Source organism: Myotis lucifugus, unplaced genomic scaffold (genome assembly GCF_000147115.1).
Source record: "Myotis lucifugus unplaced genomic scaffold, Myoluc2.0 scaffold_83, whole genome shotgun sequence".
Taxonomy (NCBI): domain Eukaryota; kingdom Metazoa; phylum Chordata; class Mammalia; order Chiroptera; family Vespertilionidae; genus Myotis; species Myotis lucifugus.
The window spans coordinates 4,227,307-4,242,326 of NW_005871131.1; the positions used below are offsets into that span (position 1 = coordinate 4,227,307).

General features: G+C 34.2%; 1 protein-coding gene across 8 annotated transcripts in view; it reads left to right on the forward strand.

Moving 5' to 3' along the window:
• Positions 1-15,020, forward strand: part of APPL1 (adaptor protein, phosphotyrosine interacting with PH domain and leucine zipper 1) — a 33,602-nt gene that overhangs the window by 4,689 nt on the left and 13,893 nt on the right. For 5 of the 8 annotated variants that reach the window (XM_023755722.1, XM_006090868.3, XM_014457708.2 and 2 more), the window contains exons 2-12: positions 1,268-1,366; positions 2,635-2,694; positions 3,204-3,275; positions 5,598-5,685; positions 7,153-7,194; positions 7,713-7,771; positions 8,852-8,998; positions 10,013-10,095; positions 10,800-10,958; positions 11,932-12,120; positions 14,535-14,577. In XM_023755722.1, coding sequence (XP_023611490.1) covers positions 1,268-1,366; positions 2,635-2,694; positions 3,204-3,275; positions 5,598-5,685; positions 7,153-7,194; positions 7,713-7,771; positions 8,852-8,998; positions 10,013-10,095; positions 10,800-10,958; positions 11,932-12,120; positions 14,535-14,577 — 1,041 coding nt within the window. The remainder of the gene's footprint in view (positions 1-1,267; positions 1,367-2,634; positions 2,695-3,203; positions 3,276-5,597; positions 5,686-7,152; positions 7,195-7,712; positions 7,772-8,851; positions 8,999-10,012; positions 10,096-10,799; positions 10,959-11,931; positions 12,121-14,534; positions 14,578-15,020) is intronic. The other 3 variants (XM_023755721.1, XM_023755719.1, XM_023755720.1) reach the window with 3 other exon arrangements.

A 15,020-nucleotide genomic window follows, 5' to 3' on the forward strand; every position in this document is an offset into this window, starting at 1 on the left:
CATAGCCAGGGCCTGGCTCAGATGTTGAGTGTTGACCTATGAACCAGGAGGTTCAGTTTCAGGTCTGGGCACATGCCTGAGTTGCAGGCTTGATCCCCAGGAGGGGACCTGCAGGAGGCAGCCAATCAATGATTCTGATCATTGATGTTTCTCTTTCTCTCCTTTCCTCTCTGAAATCAATAAAAAAAATATTTTTTTAAAATGGCATAGCCAAACAAGATTTTTTGATGCTTTTCTTTTTACATCTTAAAATAGCACTCTGAGAGGTAGGAGTTGAGGCACTAGAGCTAAAAAATAAAAAAATTCTGTCAGATCTAATTCTCTGGGGCATGGGAAGTAGATGACTGAGAATGTAGACTTTGTATATTGGCATAATGATTTTGTGCTTTTTTCCAAAAACTGTATTCACTTAGTTTTCTCTTCTGAAAATAGGAAGCTAAGACTAAGTTGATTTTTAAAAACCAGCTTTTAAGGTTGAGGCATTATTTGTAGAGTAAAATACAAGGTCATTTTTTAGATTTTAAGCTGTAGTTATGGCAATAGTTTTTGGTATTTTAATTCTTCTCTGCCTTTGAGATATAAAAAGCTTAGCATACTTTGCCTTGATATGCTGAGTTTCCTTGTCTCTGAAATTCTTTTTATTGACAGTCTTAAATTTACTAACAATTTTTCCCCCCTTAAAATGAAAAATTTTATGTGCTCATTGAAAAAAAAATAAAGCCTAACAATATAGAAATGTATAAAGAAGAAGAAAAAGAATAACCCCAAGTTTTGCACTCAGAAAAACATGGTTAACTTTTTATAGGCTATGCTGGAGAGGGGCATTGTGGTATTATTTTTGGATTAGGATGGGGAGGGGTTTGGCATTCCTAGAAGATACCACAGAGAAAAAGAAATAATCATAATAAGTTATCCGGAAATAAGACATTTAAAGTATTTACACATGGAATACTGTTAAATTAGCCTTGAATGTGTCTTTTGATTTGTTCTTAAGTTTAATTACAGACTTTTTACTTCATAAAAATATATCTTTGTTGTTCCTTCTAAAAGTTTGTATGATGTATTTGGAAAAACCCTTTGTTTTAATGAAGTGAAACTGAGAACAAAGAATCCTGATATCTTGGCATTACTATCAAAAGAGAAAAAATAGATTAATACTCAGAATAATTAGAGCTCTGATATTCTAGGATTTTTCCTTCCTTTAGAAAAAATTTCCATCTGATTTATGTAATGGTTAACATAAACTTATTGCTTTTATTTTATACAGACAAGGTCTTTACTGGGTGTATTTGAAGAAGATGCTACAGCTATTTCCAACTATATGAACCAATTGTATCAAGCTATGCATCGGATTTATGATGCACAGGTAAAAAGCTAAAGGCTGACTCCATGCTTTTTAAAAATGAATCTTTAAGCACAGAGTGTCTGTCTTGTTTACTGGTGCCTAGTGCTGACCTGGGCTCATAGTAAGAAATACTTGTTGAATGGATGAATGAACATTATTTTGTATTACAGAGCTCACATTTCTGTTACTAATGCATAGTTTGTAGTACTATAAAAGTTATGAAGATTGAAGCATCTGTCCCTCCTCCCCAAACCCAGTAAGGGCTTATTGAAACTTGCTAACAGTGACCTTGGCCTAAGATTTGAATGAAAACCCCATATTGACACCCATATTTTCCCTAATCATGCTTTTAATCTTATGGAATACTTCCTCCCCTTTTTAAACAAAGGATTTGAAAGTATTTTGCCTCTGTTTTGTTAATAGAAGGTAATAAAAATTAGATGTAGCTCTGGGGCATAGGAGATGAATTTAAGAAAATAGAATTGACTAAATTATTTTGTTGAATAGGAATAAGATTTGAGGCTTTGTTTATGAAATTTAATTATAAGCCTTAACAACAACCTGGGTTCTATAATAAACTTTCTTTGGGATTGATTAAGTGTACTCATTTTTCCCCCCTTCTAATTTTCTCTTCCTTCTGGACTCACATTTTCATTATGTACTTAAAAGTTGTGATAGTTGTTATTTTCTTTTCTTCTAATTGGTCTCTCAAATTGGATTTCTGAAGACAGATTGATATGTAAAAGAAATATTACTTTTGTCATATTCATCATTGGAAAAAACCCTTTAAATTAAAAAAACTATTTCTTTCATATGGTTCTGTTGCTGTATTTTATGACTAGGTTGACCACATTTTGGTTGTATGTTATTAAATGCTTATCATGGACTAGTATCAGTATCTAGAGAAAGGGATAATCAGTTTTCAGTGTAGAATCTCTTAAGATTTTGCTAAGATATGTACAGGTTACTCCTAACTTTAAAGCTTTAACAACATTTAATTTAATGCCTAATTTTTATTAGTTAAAAACAAGCATGCACCAGGAACATTGCTGGTGTATATTTTATGGTTTGAGTTTCCTTTTAGCACTTCCTTGATGGTGTATATTTTATGGTTTGAGTTTCCTTTTAGCACTTTAATGGTAGTTCTCTTTCCAGTGATTTAGTGAGGGGTTTAGAGAACATGTACGATATTTTATGTTAAGTGATAAATAAAAATGGTGTAGGTATCTTCAACTAAAAGTTTTTCTTATCAGTAATGTCTCCTTAATTTGAATTAATCTTTTTTATAGAATGAATTAAGTGCAGCAACACACCTGACTTCAAAACTTTTAAAAGAATATGAAAAACAGGTACTGTATATGAAAATTTTAAGTGCATAATTTAAAATATGCAGTAATACCATATCTATATAGTTAAGTAGAATTTCTCATCATGAATCCTAAACTTTTTTAGAATTCACAGAAGTTAATTTTGATATGCCATTGAAATTCCTTTATAGCACTTATATCTAATTTTAATGACTTAATGTTAGCTACAGAGGTTATCTGACCTCTCTTCTTTTTATGAAGCTTGCTTAAGTTACACAGCTGGTTATTGGAGGAATTGGAGCTAAACACCAAATCTTTGAACTCCCAAGTATGGTGTGCATTCCTATATACCATGTTAATTGGTTGCTTAGCAGCATCATAATTAATGTTTACTAATTATATAACTATACTAGTTTATTAAAATTATACTTTTAGAGCTTATTCAAAGTTTAGAAGTTTTCTGAAGTTATTTAAAAATCTAAATGATAATGTCATTCACAAAAGGCATACAGCATTGGTCCTTTACCTCATCTCTGTTTCTCACCTTTTAGCGTTTTCCATTGGGTGGTGATGATGAAGTGATGAGTTCTACTTTGCAGCAGTTTTCAAAAGTTATAGATGAGGTAAGTGTTTATTTTATTTTGCTTGAATAAGTGGTCTTATAATTAAGTTATTCAAGTTGTTTAGCTTTTATTGGGAACTGTTATTATTATGATTATACTAGAGGCCTGATGCATGAAATTCATGCATGGGTAGGGTCCCTAGGCCTGGCCGGTGATCAGGGCCGATCTGCGAGGCAATGTGGGGGGGGAGAGGGGATGGCCCCCTCCCTGCAGGCACCCACCTTAGCTGGCCTGGGGCCTGCTGGCTGGGGGCAGCTCCTGTGTTGAGCATATGCCCCCTGGTGGTCAGTGCATGTCATAGCGACCAGTTGTTTCACCAGTTGTTCTGCTGTTTGGTCAATTTGCATTTTGGGCTTTTATTATATAGGATGAGTAAGTCCCTTTTAAAAAAAGATTACTATTTAAAAAGGACCTTATTTCTTGGTGGCTGTCTTGTAAAAACAGTACTTTCTAGGCTTGATTAAAACAAATTGTTTTCAAGGAATAAACATATGGATATGTTCTCCCAGTCCATGTAACTAACATTCAGTGTTTCATTGTCTTATCTGATGAACACAGGGAGAGAAGAGGCTCTTTATGGTTTTTCTTTTTTTTTTTGCCATCAGGCAACATTTTATCTTCCATTCTAAACAGCCAGTATTAACCCTTAATTTCTCAAACTAGTCTCAGAACAAATAACTAAAAAAGGCTGGAAGTTAGGAGGAAGAAAGGTGGTGAGAGATGTTTGGAGAGCCCCTGACTGTTCTCTACTAGTACAGTGAAAACTCTTCTTTTCACATGCACCATTAGTCCTGTCTTTTCTAGTATCTTAACTGGAAAATAAATTTTTGAAATATTTTAATAATTCATTATAAAAATATTGTAGCAGATCAATATAAAGAAATATTTATAGAAAATGGAATTTTTTTATTGTGGTAAAATATACATAACTAAAATTTTACTACTGGTGATATTTGGTACATTCACAGTGTTGTGCAACCATTAGCACTGATACTCTAGACACTTTTATCATTATCCCAAAGGAGACCCTGTGCCCATTAAGCAGTCACTTCCTACTCCTCACTCCTTTAGCTCCTGGCAACCATAAATCTGCTTTCTGTTTGTTTGGATTTACCTATTTTGAATATTTCATATAAATGGACTCAATATAATTTGTGTCATCTTTCACTTAGCAAAATGTTTTTAAAGTTCATCCATGTTGTAGCATGTATCAGATTGCATTCCTTTTTTTTTTTTAATTGATGTCAGAGAGGAAGGGAAAGCGATAGAGAAATGGAAACATCAGTGATGAGAGAGAATCATTGATTGGATGCCTCCTGCACGTCCCCTACTGGGGGAGATCGAGCCCGCAACCTGGGCATGTGCCCTTGGCCAGGATGAACCTGGGACCCTTTAGTCCACAGGCGGATGCTTTATCCACTGAGCCAAACCGGCTAGGGCTGCATTCCTTTTTTTTTTGCTAAATAAAATCTTGTATGAATATACCACATTTTATCTATCTATTTATCAGTTGATGGACATTTGGGTTGTTTTCCACCTTTTGGCTAATGCAAATAGTATTGCTATGAGCATTCATGTACAAGTTTTTATTTTTTGTTTTTTTTGAACACCAGTTTTCAATTCTTTTGGGCATATACCTGGCATGGGATTGCTGGGTTATATGGTAATTTTGTGTTTAACTTTTTAAGGAACCACCAAACAGATTTCCACAGCTTCTACACAATTTTACATTCCCACCAGTAATGTAGGAGGGTTCCAGTTTTTCCACATTCTCACCAACATGTGAGAATGTGTTATTTTTATTTACTTTTTATTGTAGCCATTGAAGTGGTGTGAAGTGTAATCTCATCATAGTTTTGACGTGCATTTTCCTGATGGCTGATGACGTTGAGCATCTTTTCACGTGCCAACTGGCCATTTGTAAATCTTTGATAAAGTGTCTGTTCAGATCTTTCCCCTTTTCTTAATTGGGTTTAAGGGTTTTTTATTCAAGTTCCTTATCATTGGCAAATATTTTCTCTCATTCTGTGGATTGTCTTTTTACTTTCTTGATAGTATCCTTTGGTATACAAAAATTTTAATTTTGATGAAGTTTATATATTTTTTTGTTGCTTGTGCTTTTGGTTTCATATCTAAGAAATCATTGCCAAATCCAAGGTTATCCTATGTTTTCTTCTAAGAGTTTTAAATGGATTTTTTTTACTGTATATTTTATTACATAATTTTGTGTTCTCTTATTATCAACATCTTTTACTAGATTTTGTTTTATTTACATAACACTGGTTAAATGTTACTTGGTCTTTTTGGTTTTTCTTTTACTAGCTTAGCTCTTGTCATGCGGTACTTTCAACGCAGCTTGCTGATGCCATGATGTTCCCCATTACCCAGTTTAAAGAAAGAGATCTGAAAGGTACTGAAGTCAAGCTTATGTTTACTTTCATTAGCTATCAGAATATTAATGCCTGTAAAATGCATATTACTCTATATCTTAACCATTTCTGAATACAGCTTGTGCCACATTTACTTTAATTAGTCACTAAACATTTATAGGAGCTAATTAATGCTAGGTGTTAAACTAGATACTGAGGAATACTGATTGAATAAGATGTCACTTCACTTGAGAAAGTCTACAGAAGGATGTAGGTAAACAGATAATTACAATACTGTTTCATAGGGAATGAGCAAGGTGTTGTGAAAGCTCAGAGGAGGGTGTCAGAAAGGCTTCACCAAGGATTTGACATGAGCATTTAGCCATGAAGAGGAGTTTGCCAGGAGAAAAGAGTCATTCTATTAGAGGGACTAGGAAATACAAAGGTCTGGGTCGTAGAAATACATGGCTTGTTTTGAGAATGATAAGTTAAGTGTGGCTGCAATATTGAATGTGTTGGGCATGGCAGGAGACAAATCTAGAAGTAGATTAGTTGGGACTAGATTATGTTAAAGATCTTCCACTTAAATTTATAAGGAAAGAGAAGCCAATGGAGATCTTTTAAGAAGGAGACACAATCCTTTTGTTTTTGGAGGGTGGAATAGAGTGAATTTGATGTCTAGGAGAATGGGTTAGGAAGTTATGAGAGTCCAGTGAGGTATGACTGAGACTTGAACTGAGACGGTGGCACAGGAGATGGAGGTGTGTTTATGGGCTGGAGTGGCAGGAGGTAGGCGGTACTGATACAGCTAGCAACCCATCACTTAGTTGTTTGTGGTGGATTTTGCCCCCATTTAGCATTATTTAGTGATAAAATGAGTTTTATAGAATTGGCTCTGCTTTCTCATAATTCATAATCTTAGAAAATTACATAGATCTATTTATAAGATAGGTAGATAGAATAAACATTGAATTAATATATCAGTGGATGGTAAAATATTTAAATTATAATGGAATAAAAACAAATGTATTTTAGAGATGGAGTTAATATTTGCGGTGGTAAATCCTCAAGAATGGTCGTTCTAAGGTCAAGAAACAAAATCTCTTTTCTCAATCTAAGGGGACTGAATGTCATAATCTTTTTAATAAAATGTTCTTTATTTCTTATTCAACATTTGAATTTATTAGAGTCAATATAAAAAATGAGTTGTTAGATTCTGGTACAAAGACTATTTCCATATCTTAGAATTTACAGTGGTTTTACAATTTGTTTTTGTTCATATTACTAATTTGTGGTGAGTAGATTTTTTGGAGTTGTAATGTTGCTAATGATAGTAAATGTTCCATAGGCTAGCTGAAATACAGAGTGGCATTTTCACTTTGAATGTTGAAATATGAGATATTATTTGGAGTTTTAATTATAGCTAAAATGGCAGTTACTATTTTCTAAACAAAATTTAAGATATTTCATAAATATGCTACACTGAAATTATTCTTGAACTTTTCCAGAAATATTGACATTAAAGGAAGTGTTTCAGATTGCTAGTAATGGTAAGCTCTTAATACTTTACAGTTATTTCTTGTTTGATGCATTTTTAAAATCAACACAAATCTGTGGCCAGATTCTATGTAATAATTGAAAAAAATATGAGCCTAATTAAAAGTTTAAATGAACATTATTTAAATCAGTGTTGTTATTTAAGTTGTACTGTTTACCCTATAGAAAAATTTAATAAGAAATTAAATCAACTCTTGTGATTTTCTATCCTCATAATATTAAAAAGGTGATATAATATTTCCCCTGCCTTGTTTTCCTATACATCCTGCGTTTTCTTTAATGAGCATTTGCTATTTTTGTATTAAAAATATTTATGTAAAATTTTAGTGGATTATAGTTTCCTTCCTTTGAATTAAATATTTTTACCAATTTAATAAGTAGAAACATACTTTAGGGGAAATTTGGATAGGAGAACATTTGTTGAAAGATGCGCATCTGAAGCCATTTAAAACATTTATAAGTTTTGCAAAGTACTATCTTATTGTTGTTAATAGTCATTTCTATTTTCCAGATCATGATGCTGCAATTCACAGATATAGCCGATTATCAAAAAAAAGAGAAAATGACAAGGTATGATCCATACTTACTCTTTCAGTATTGCAATTAACAACTGTTTCATTAGGTGGTCTAGTTTTTCCTGTTTAAAATGCTGTCTTTACTGGGGGTGTGTGTGGGGGTGTCAATCGGGGAAAAAGACATGTAATACTTTAAACAATAAAAAAAAATGCTGTCTTTAGTTTTGTACATTGCTAGCACATTCCCCACCATACACACATACATACACATAAAGAGCTCAGGTGGACATGTGCTTCCTTTGACACTTGGGAGAGTGAAGGGTAGGAGGTAAAAATTTGGGAGTCATTGGAATATGGAATATTCTTTGTACTTGATTTGGTATTCTCGGGAGAGCAGGAAGAGAGAAGAACCTAGTATATATTACATAGTAGGTGCTTAGTAAATATTTGTTGTCTGAATACAAGAACTTAAAGGAACACACACATTTTAAATGTAGATGAAGGAAAACAAGAGAGGAGGGGCAGTAGGGAGGGAACCAGGAGGAGAGTGGTATGTTGTGAACTGACAAAGTCAAAGACTAATGGCTAAGCTACTATCAATTAATTGTCTGCCTTCCCTCTGTGTGGTAGACTTTCTCTGACATGCTTAGTTTATTGTACCATTCTTAGTTATATGTAGAATTCTGCTTTTAATGTGCTTTAAAATGAAATGGTTGGTAGTAAAACAGGAAAACTATCTTAGCCAATATTGGGCAGGATTTCTAATATCTATAAGAAAATAAGAAAGCAGTGCACAATTGCTGGTGATGTGCCTTTTTCCTTTGGGTAGGCTCTTCTTCACAGCCACTACTAAAGATAAATTAAAATTAAATCAATAAGCCCTAACCGGTTTGGGTCAGTGGATAGAGTGTCAGCCTGCGGACTCACGGGTCCCAGGTTTGATTCCTGTCAAGGGCATGTACCTTGGTTGCGGGCACATCCCCAGTAGGGAGTGTGCAGGAGGCAGCTGATCGATGTTTCTCTCTCATCGATGTTTCTAACTCTCTATCCCTCTCCCTTCCTCTCTGTAAAAAATCAATAAAATATATTAAAAAAATTAAATCAATAATAGTATTTTTAATTTTTTCACTTAAAGGCAAAGTATGAAGTAACAGAAGATGTCTACACTTCCAGAAAGAAACAACACCAGACCATGATGCATTATTTTTGTTCATTAAATACTCTTCAATACAAGAAGAAAATAGCATTGTTAGAACCTCTACTTGGGTACATGCAAGCTCAGGTGAATTCTACACTGTATTTTGGATTATAACTACCCTAAAAACTTTATATTAAGTATGATATTTATCTTAAATATAAGGATATTACATTGCAAACTACAAATTACAATTTTGTGCCTATGTTTTAAAAAGTAATTTAAAATTGTCATCAGGATGTTATTTTAAGGAAGTTAGGGAGAATGGTTTTTCTTGCAGATGAAGATTTCAAATATTGTATGGTAAATGAAACCACTTACCTTGTATGTAGATCTTGTTCATCACAATTGAGGACAGGGAACAGAAAGCTAAATGAATTGTGGAGTTACACCTATTGCTGGAACCTCCAATCATTCTTGCTTCATAATAGATCTGAAAGAAAAGTTTGAGTTTGCTTCAAGTTGCTTGCATACTTCCTGAGTTAAAAATATTAATGAACTCCAAAGTGTCCCAAGAGGTATGCATCAGGAAGGGGGCCAAAAAATTAAATTTGGGTAATATAAGATGAGATGGCAGCCCCCTATTTCTTCAAGTATGAATATTATTATTCCTCAGATACAAAACTTTTTAATCTTTGTATTAAACATGAAATAGTTTATCAATATGACTTACTTGAAATGTCTTAAAATTTATTTTCCAATTAAAAAAAATTGCTTACCATATGCATGTATCTATAATAATAAAAGTGTAATATGCTAATTAGACCAGACGTTCTTCCTGATGAAGACAGGGCGGCAAGGGCCGAGGCAAGCTGCGGTGGCTGTGAGGGCTGAGGGCCTTGCACGAATTTCATGCATCGGGCCTCTAGTTAATATATAAAAGAATGAACAGTGAAATTTAAGTTTTTTTCTTCAGTGGTTTCATGCCCAGTAGAAGTCATTGTAAACTACAACCTATTTTTACACAGATGGGAATAATCCTTTGTTGTTTACTTACCCATTATCTTGGAATTTGTTTATATGCTTTATTTAAGTATTTTGTTTGTGTGTGTGGGTGTTTCTGTTGTTCAAACCTCTTACTCTCACACCTTCTTGCCTCAGATAAGTTTCTTTAAGATGGGTTCTGAAAATCTCAATGAACAACTGGAAGAATTCTTAACTAACATTGGAACAAGTGTACAGAAGTAAGTATTTTCCTCCTTAAAATTGAAAATGAAGTTATGTGAATGATAAGTTAACAGCTAAATGTCATAATCTAAAAATATTTACCATTTAATTTCCTGCCGTGAGAGTGTTTCTTGCATGACTCATGGACACTTTTTTTTTCACCATCTTTTCCAGAGAATCTGAACTCTGAATTTCATAATAGTATCAAATCTGATGCTATTTTATTGATTCTAAACTAGGTTTTATGTCTGAATATAACAGACACATGATAGTAATTATTCATAGTGAGTTATCCTCACAGTTACCTGAATTGTGGTGGATAGATGGGAGATCACTAAATAAATCTTGTTTTTCAAGCCATGAAAATTTAGAGAAAGCAGCTCTAATAGGTTCAGAAGTCTGAGCAGTGATGTGGTCAATCTGGGGGAGAAAGGGAGATGAAAATGTTGTTTTAAAGGCACAGGACAGAACAGTTTGAAAATTCCTTTGAAGTTAGGCATTGAATATGGCTTCATTAAGTTTTTGAATTTAGTATTGTTTCCAAAATATCTGTTTTAAATAAAACGTAAAGCTGTTTTATAACATGTTCATGTTACTTTAACTACCCATACCACTGTTGCTCTCTTTAAGAAAAGGTATATAAAACAAATCACAGATAAATGTGATTGTGAAAGGAGTACTTTGTTGTGGTTGGTAGTGAATAACCTGTTCTCTGTGCTAGTGTTCGCAGGGAGATGGACAGTGATGTAGAGACCATGCAGCAGACAATAGAGGATTTGGAAATAGCCAGTGACCCTTTATATGTGCCTGACCCTGATCCCACGAAGTTTCCTGTTAACCGAAACTTAACCCGAAAGGCTGGATACCTTAATGCTAGGAAGTAAGAAAACTATTGTTATTTTCTTATATTGTGTATCATTTAAGTTAGTAGCAAGCAAGTCCTATCTAATAATAGACAAACATGGTAATTTACCGTACCTTCGCTACGCCTCCCATTGGATAATCAGCGTGATATGCAAATTAACCGCCAACAAAGATAGCGGCTAATTTGTATATACCGGCTGGGAGTGAAGACTGAAGACACCGTCGAAGGAAGCCAAGCTACGGAGCTGAGGTAGCGGAGACAGGCGGGAGAGAAGCGGCAGAGACGGGCGGGGTAGGAGCCGCAGAGAAGGGTGGGGTAGGAGCCGCAGAGACGGGAGCGAAGCCCTATTCTTGCAGGAATCCTCCTGCAACAGGCCTCTAGTATAATATATAATTGATATTGCCTGCCAAATTGTTTTGATTTCACTAAAGCTTGGATCTTTTTAGTTAGTGGTATTAGTATTTGGTTGAACTTTTTGACCTATGGGGTACATGAATAATTTTCAAAAGTAACTAGATATTTGTTGAATAATTTAGAATTATCTAAAAAGTGAAACCAATTTGAATTTAAATCTAGCATAATGTGAATGCTATAAAATGTTATTTATCATACTTTAAACATGTATGTAATTACACCATCAGGTGAAATTTTAGTTTTTACCTGAAGCAAGTTAACCCTAGGAGTAAAATAAGTTCTTTTGTTTTGAATTTACACCCTTGAAAAGTTGAACTATGTTTTTGAAGCATCATTATAGCAGCTTCAGTTTAATAATTTCCAGACTTGTTTTGGAAATATATGTACACCCACTCACATAAGTGGTCAGCATACATGAATTTATTTTAGAAATTGAAAAACAGATATTTATGTTTTCTAGGTGCTTTGATGCCTTTTTGCAAGCTGGTTCTTTGTGGTGTGCTTTATCTTGTGTCTGACTTATGAGATTTCATGTGTGTTATGATTAAAGAGTGAATGTACTTTCTTCATTTAGTAAAACAGGCTTGGTGTCATCTACCTGGGACAGACAGTTTTACTTCACTCAGGGTGGAAACTTAATGAGTCAGGCCCGTGGAGACGTAGCAGGAGGCTTGGCCATGGACATAGACAACTGTTCAGTGATGGCTGTGGACTGTGAAGACAGGCGGTACTGTTTTCAGATCACCTCTTTTGATGGAAAAAAGTTAGTATTTTTCCTTCTACTAATAAAGTATGTAATATTTTAAACTACTGAAATGTAGGATAATTCATTTTCATTCAGACATTTAATAGATATTTTAGGCTTGTTATATATTCAGGTAATTTTCTTATAGAAATGAGTTGAATTGTCCTTTCTGACCTGGTTAAATGATGTCTAGTATTTTAAGGTTACCAAAGTGAGGTCATATGGTAAAGACCTGTGATTTCATGCTGAGACTAGTCACTGAAAACCCTGCATGGTGTGGGGAAGGCAGCACAAGTTAGTGGAAAGAGCCCCAACCTTAGAGTCAGAAAGTTCAAATTCTGGACCCACTACTGAGTGTGTGGTCTTAGACAAGTTACATAACCTCTCTGAGCTTCATTTTTGTACATGTAAAATTGCGGGGAGGTCACAATCCCTGTTTTCTAAATTGTTAATGAAAAATCCAGATCTAACATATGTAATATGTCTAGCATGTACTAGGTGCTAGCAATAATAAATATTTCTCGCCCTAGCTAGTTTGGCTCAGTGGATAGAGCATTCACCTGCAGACCAAAGGGTCCCAGATTTGATTCCGGTCAAGGGCCCTGGTTCAGGCTCATGTAGGAGACAACCAATCAATGTGTTTCTCTCACATCGATGTTTCTCTTTGTCTTTCCCTCTCTCTTCCACTCTCCCTAAAAATCAGTGGAAAAATATCCTCGGGTGAGGATTAACAAAAAAAACTATTTATTTCAAGTAAATAAATATTTCTGATAAAATTATTTAGTCCATTAATGGTTATATGCCATTTTAAAATTTTCTATTATCTTTGCATTAAATGAGAATCTGTAGAACAAATTTTTGAAAAGCCTAGAAAAATATAAAGGAGTATGAAAAAAAGCTATGATCTCACTAACTAGAGCAGTGGTTCTCAACCTTCTGGCCCTTTAAATACAGTTCCTCATGTTGTGACCCAACCATAAAATTATTTTCGTTGCTACTTCATAACTGTAATGTTGCTACTGTTATGAATCGTAATGTAAATATCTGATATGCAGGATGGTCTTAGGCGACCCCTGTGAAAGGGTCGTTTGACCGCCAAAAGGGTTGCGACCCACAGGTTGAGAACCACTGGACTAGAGCAACAATTAACTTTTTAGTATGTTGCCTTACAATTTTTATTTTTTAATTATAGTTTTTAAATAGTTGAGGAAATACTGCATATGTAATTTGGACCTGCAGTCATTTAATACAATAATTTTAAAATGGCTACATTATAATCTAGATAAGGATATATACCATAATTTACAAAACTTTCTAATGATAGATGCTTAAGTTATCTGCAAATTTTTCCTACTTAATTAAGTTGCTTTTGATCTTTCTTATTGTTCAGAGCAACTCTGGGTATCCTGAAAGTCATTTTCCCCCTATATTTACTAGTATGTACATTAAGATGTTATAGCTCAAAATGGTTATTTAATTTCATATTCCTTCCATAAACATATAATGAATGCCAATTACTGTGTATCAGTTATCATGGTAGATGTTGGGAGTCCCTGTATTCATTTGTCAAAATTGTCAAGCTGTTAATAACTCACTACATGTACTTACCTTTTTGTATTTTCAGTTTTTTTGCTAATGCTTAATATGATTTTCCACTTCACATTGCTGGTTTGATTCAAGATTAGTAAAAAATATTTTTTTCTCTAACTCTTAAAACATGAACATCTATAGAAAAGCTAAATATCCCTATGTTAGTGATGAATATATTGAAAAAATTTTATTCAACCATATTCAATGAGAAATAATAAATAATGAAGTAAAATTAATGTTTTATATTATATTTGAAAGTTATTTATATTTGAAGTGTGTGTGTCAGAGGTTGAAATGGATTCTTAGCACTTGGAGTGCGGGAAACGAGTTAAGTCGGCTCGCGTGAATTGCGCATACTCCGCGGGAGCCGTCTTTAACTCGGTTCATATAGATTTGCGGTGGAGTGCGGGAAACGTGTAAACTCGGGCCGATTGTAACTGCGTATTACCAAATATTTGTTTGTAATCCACCCTTTTGGTGGATGGAACAAAACCAAAAGACAGAGCCATCTTATATTTTGGCGGGAAATTCACCCGCACTCCAAGTGTTAGTTGCAGTACACCTTTGCTATAGGCTGTCTTCTGAAAACTAGCACCTGTTTCTTTTTTGGCACATTTTGGCATAGATAGCCAAAGTTAAGAGTTGTTAAAATCCGAGTCCTGGTGCCCCTGGTGGTCTCTTTTTTCTAAGATACTAGTTGGCTATGTGGGTTTGTGGGTTTGTGGGTTTGTGTGTGTGTGTGTGTGTTTTTCATACCGATTGAGTTTATATATACCTTTTAAAATACTCTTAACAAAGTACTTTAAAAGAAGTTGAGGGTCCAATTTTTCTTTTTTTTTCAGATCTTCAATTTTGCAAGCAGAGAGTAAAAAAGACCATGAAGAGGTAAAATTTTATGTTGTTAATTTCTTTAGCAACATCAAGATATTTTGCTGATGACAAAACATGTTAATATGTTCATTATAGAAGTTTGAAAAATTTGGGTTAATTAAAAATATCTTTTTAATAGAAGTTTTATCAACCTTAGGAAACATTCTTAAGTTTCACGAAGAATTTATAGTTGGACCTCTGAGGAGAGAACCTTAGAGATCATCTCTCTCCTCTCTTTTTAAAGCCTCCAATTCAGAAATGACCTTGTGGCTGTTGCTTTCTGACAGGCTGTTAGTATCATGAGGGGACAGTTTAATTTATTCACTCTTCTCACCAACCCTCTAAGACAGTATTTGCTGCATTAGGAATATATAGTGGCAGCAGATTGGCCTGGGAGGAAGCAACTAAAGCTTAAAACCTTAGGTCCTCAAAACTACGGCCCGCGGGCAATATGCAAA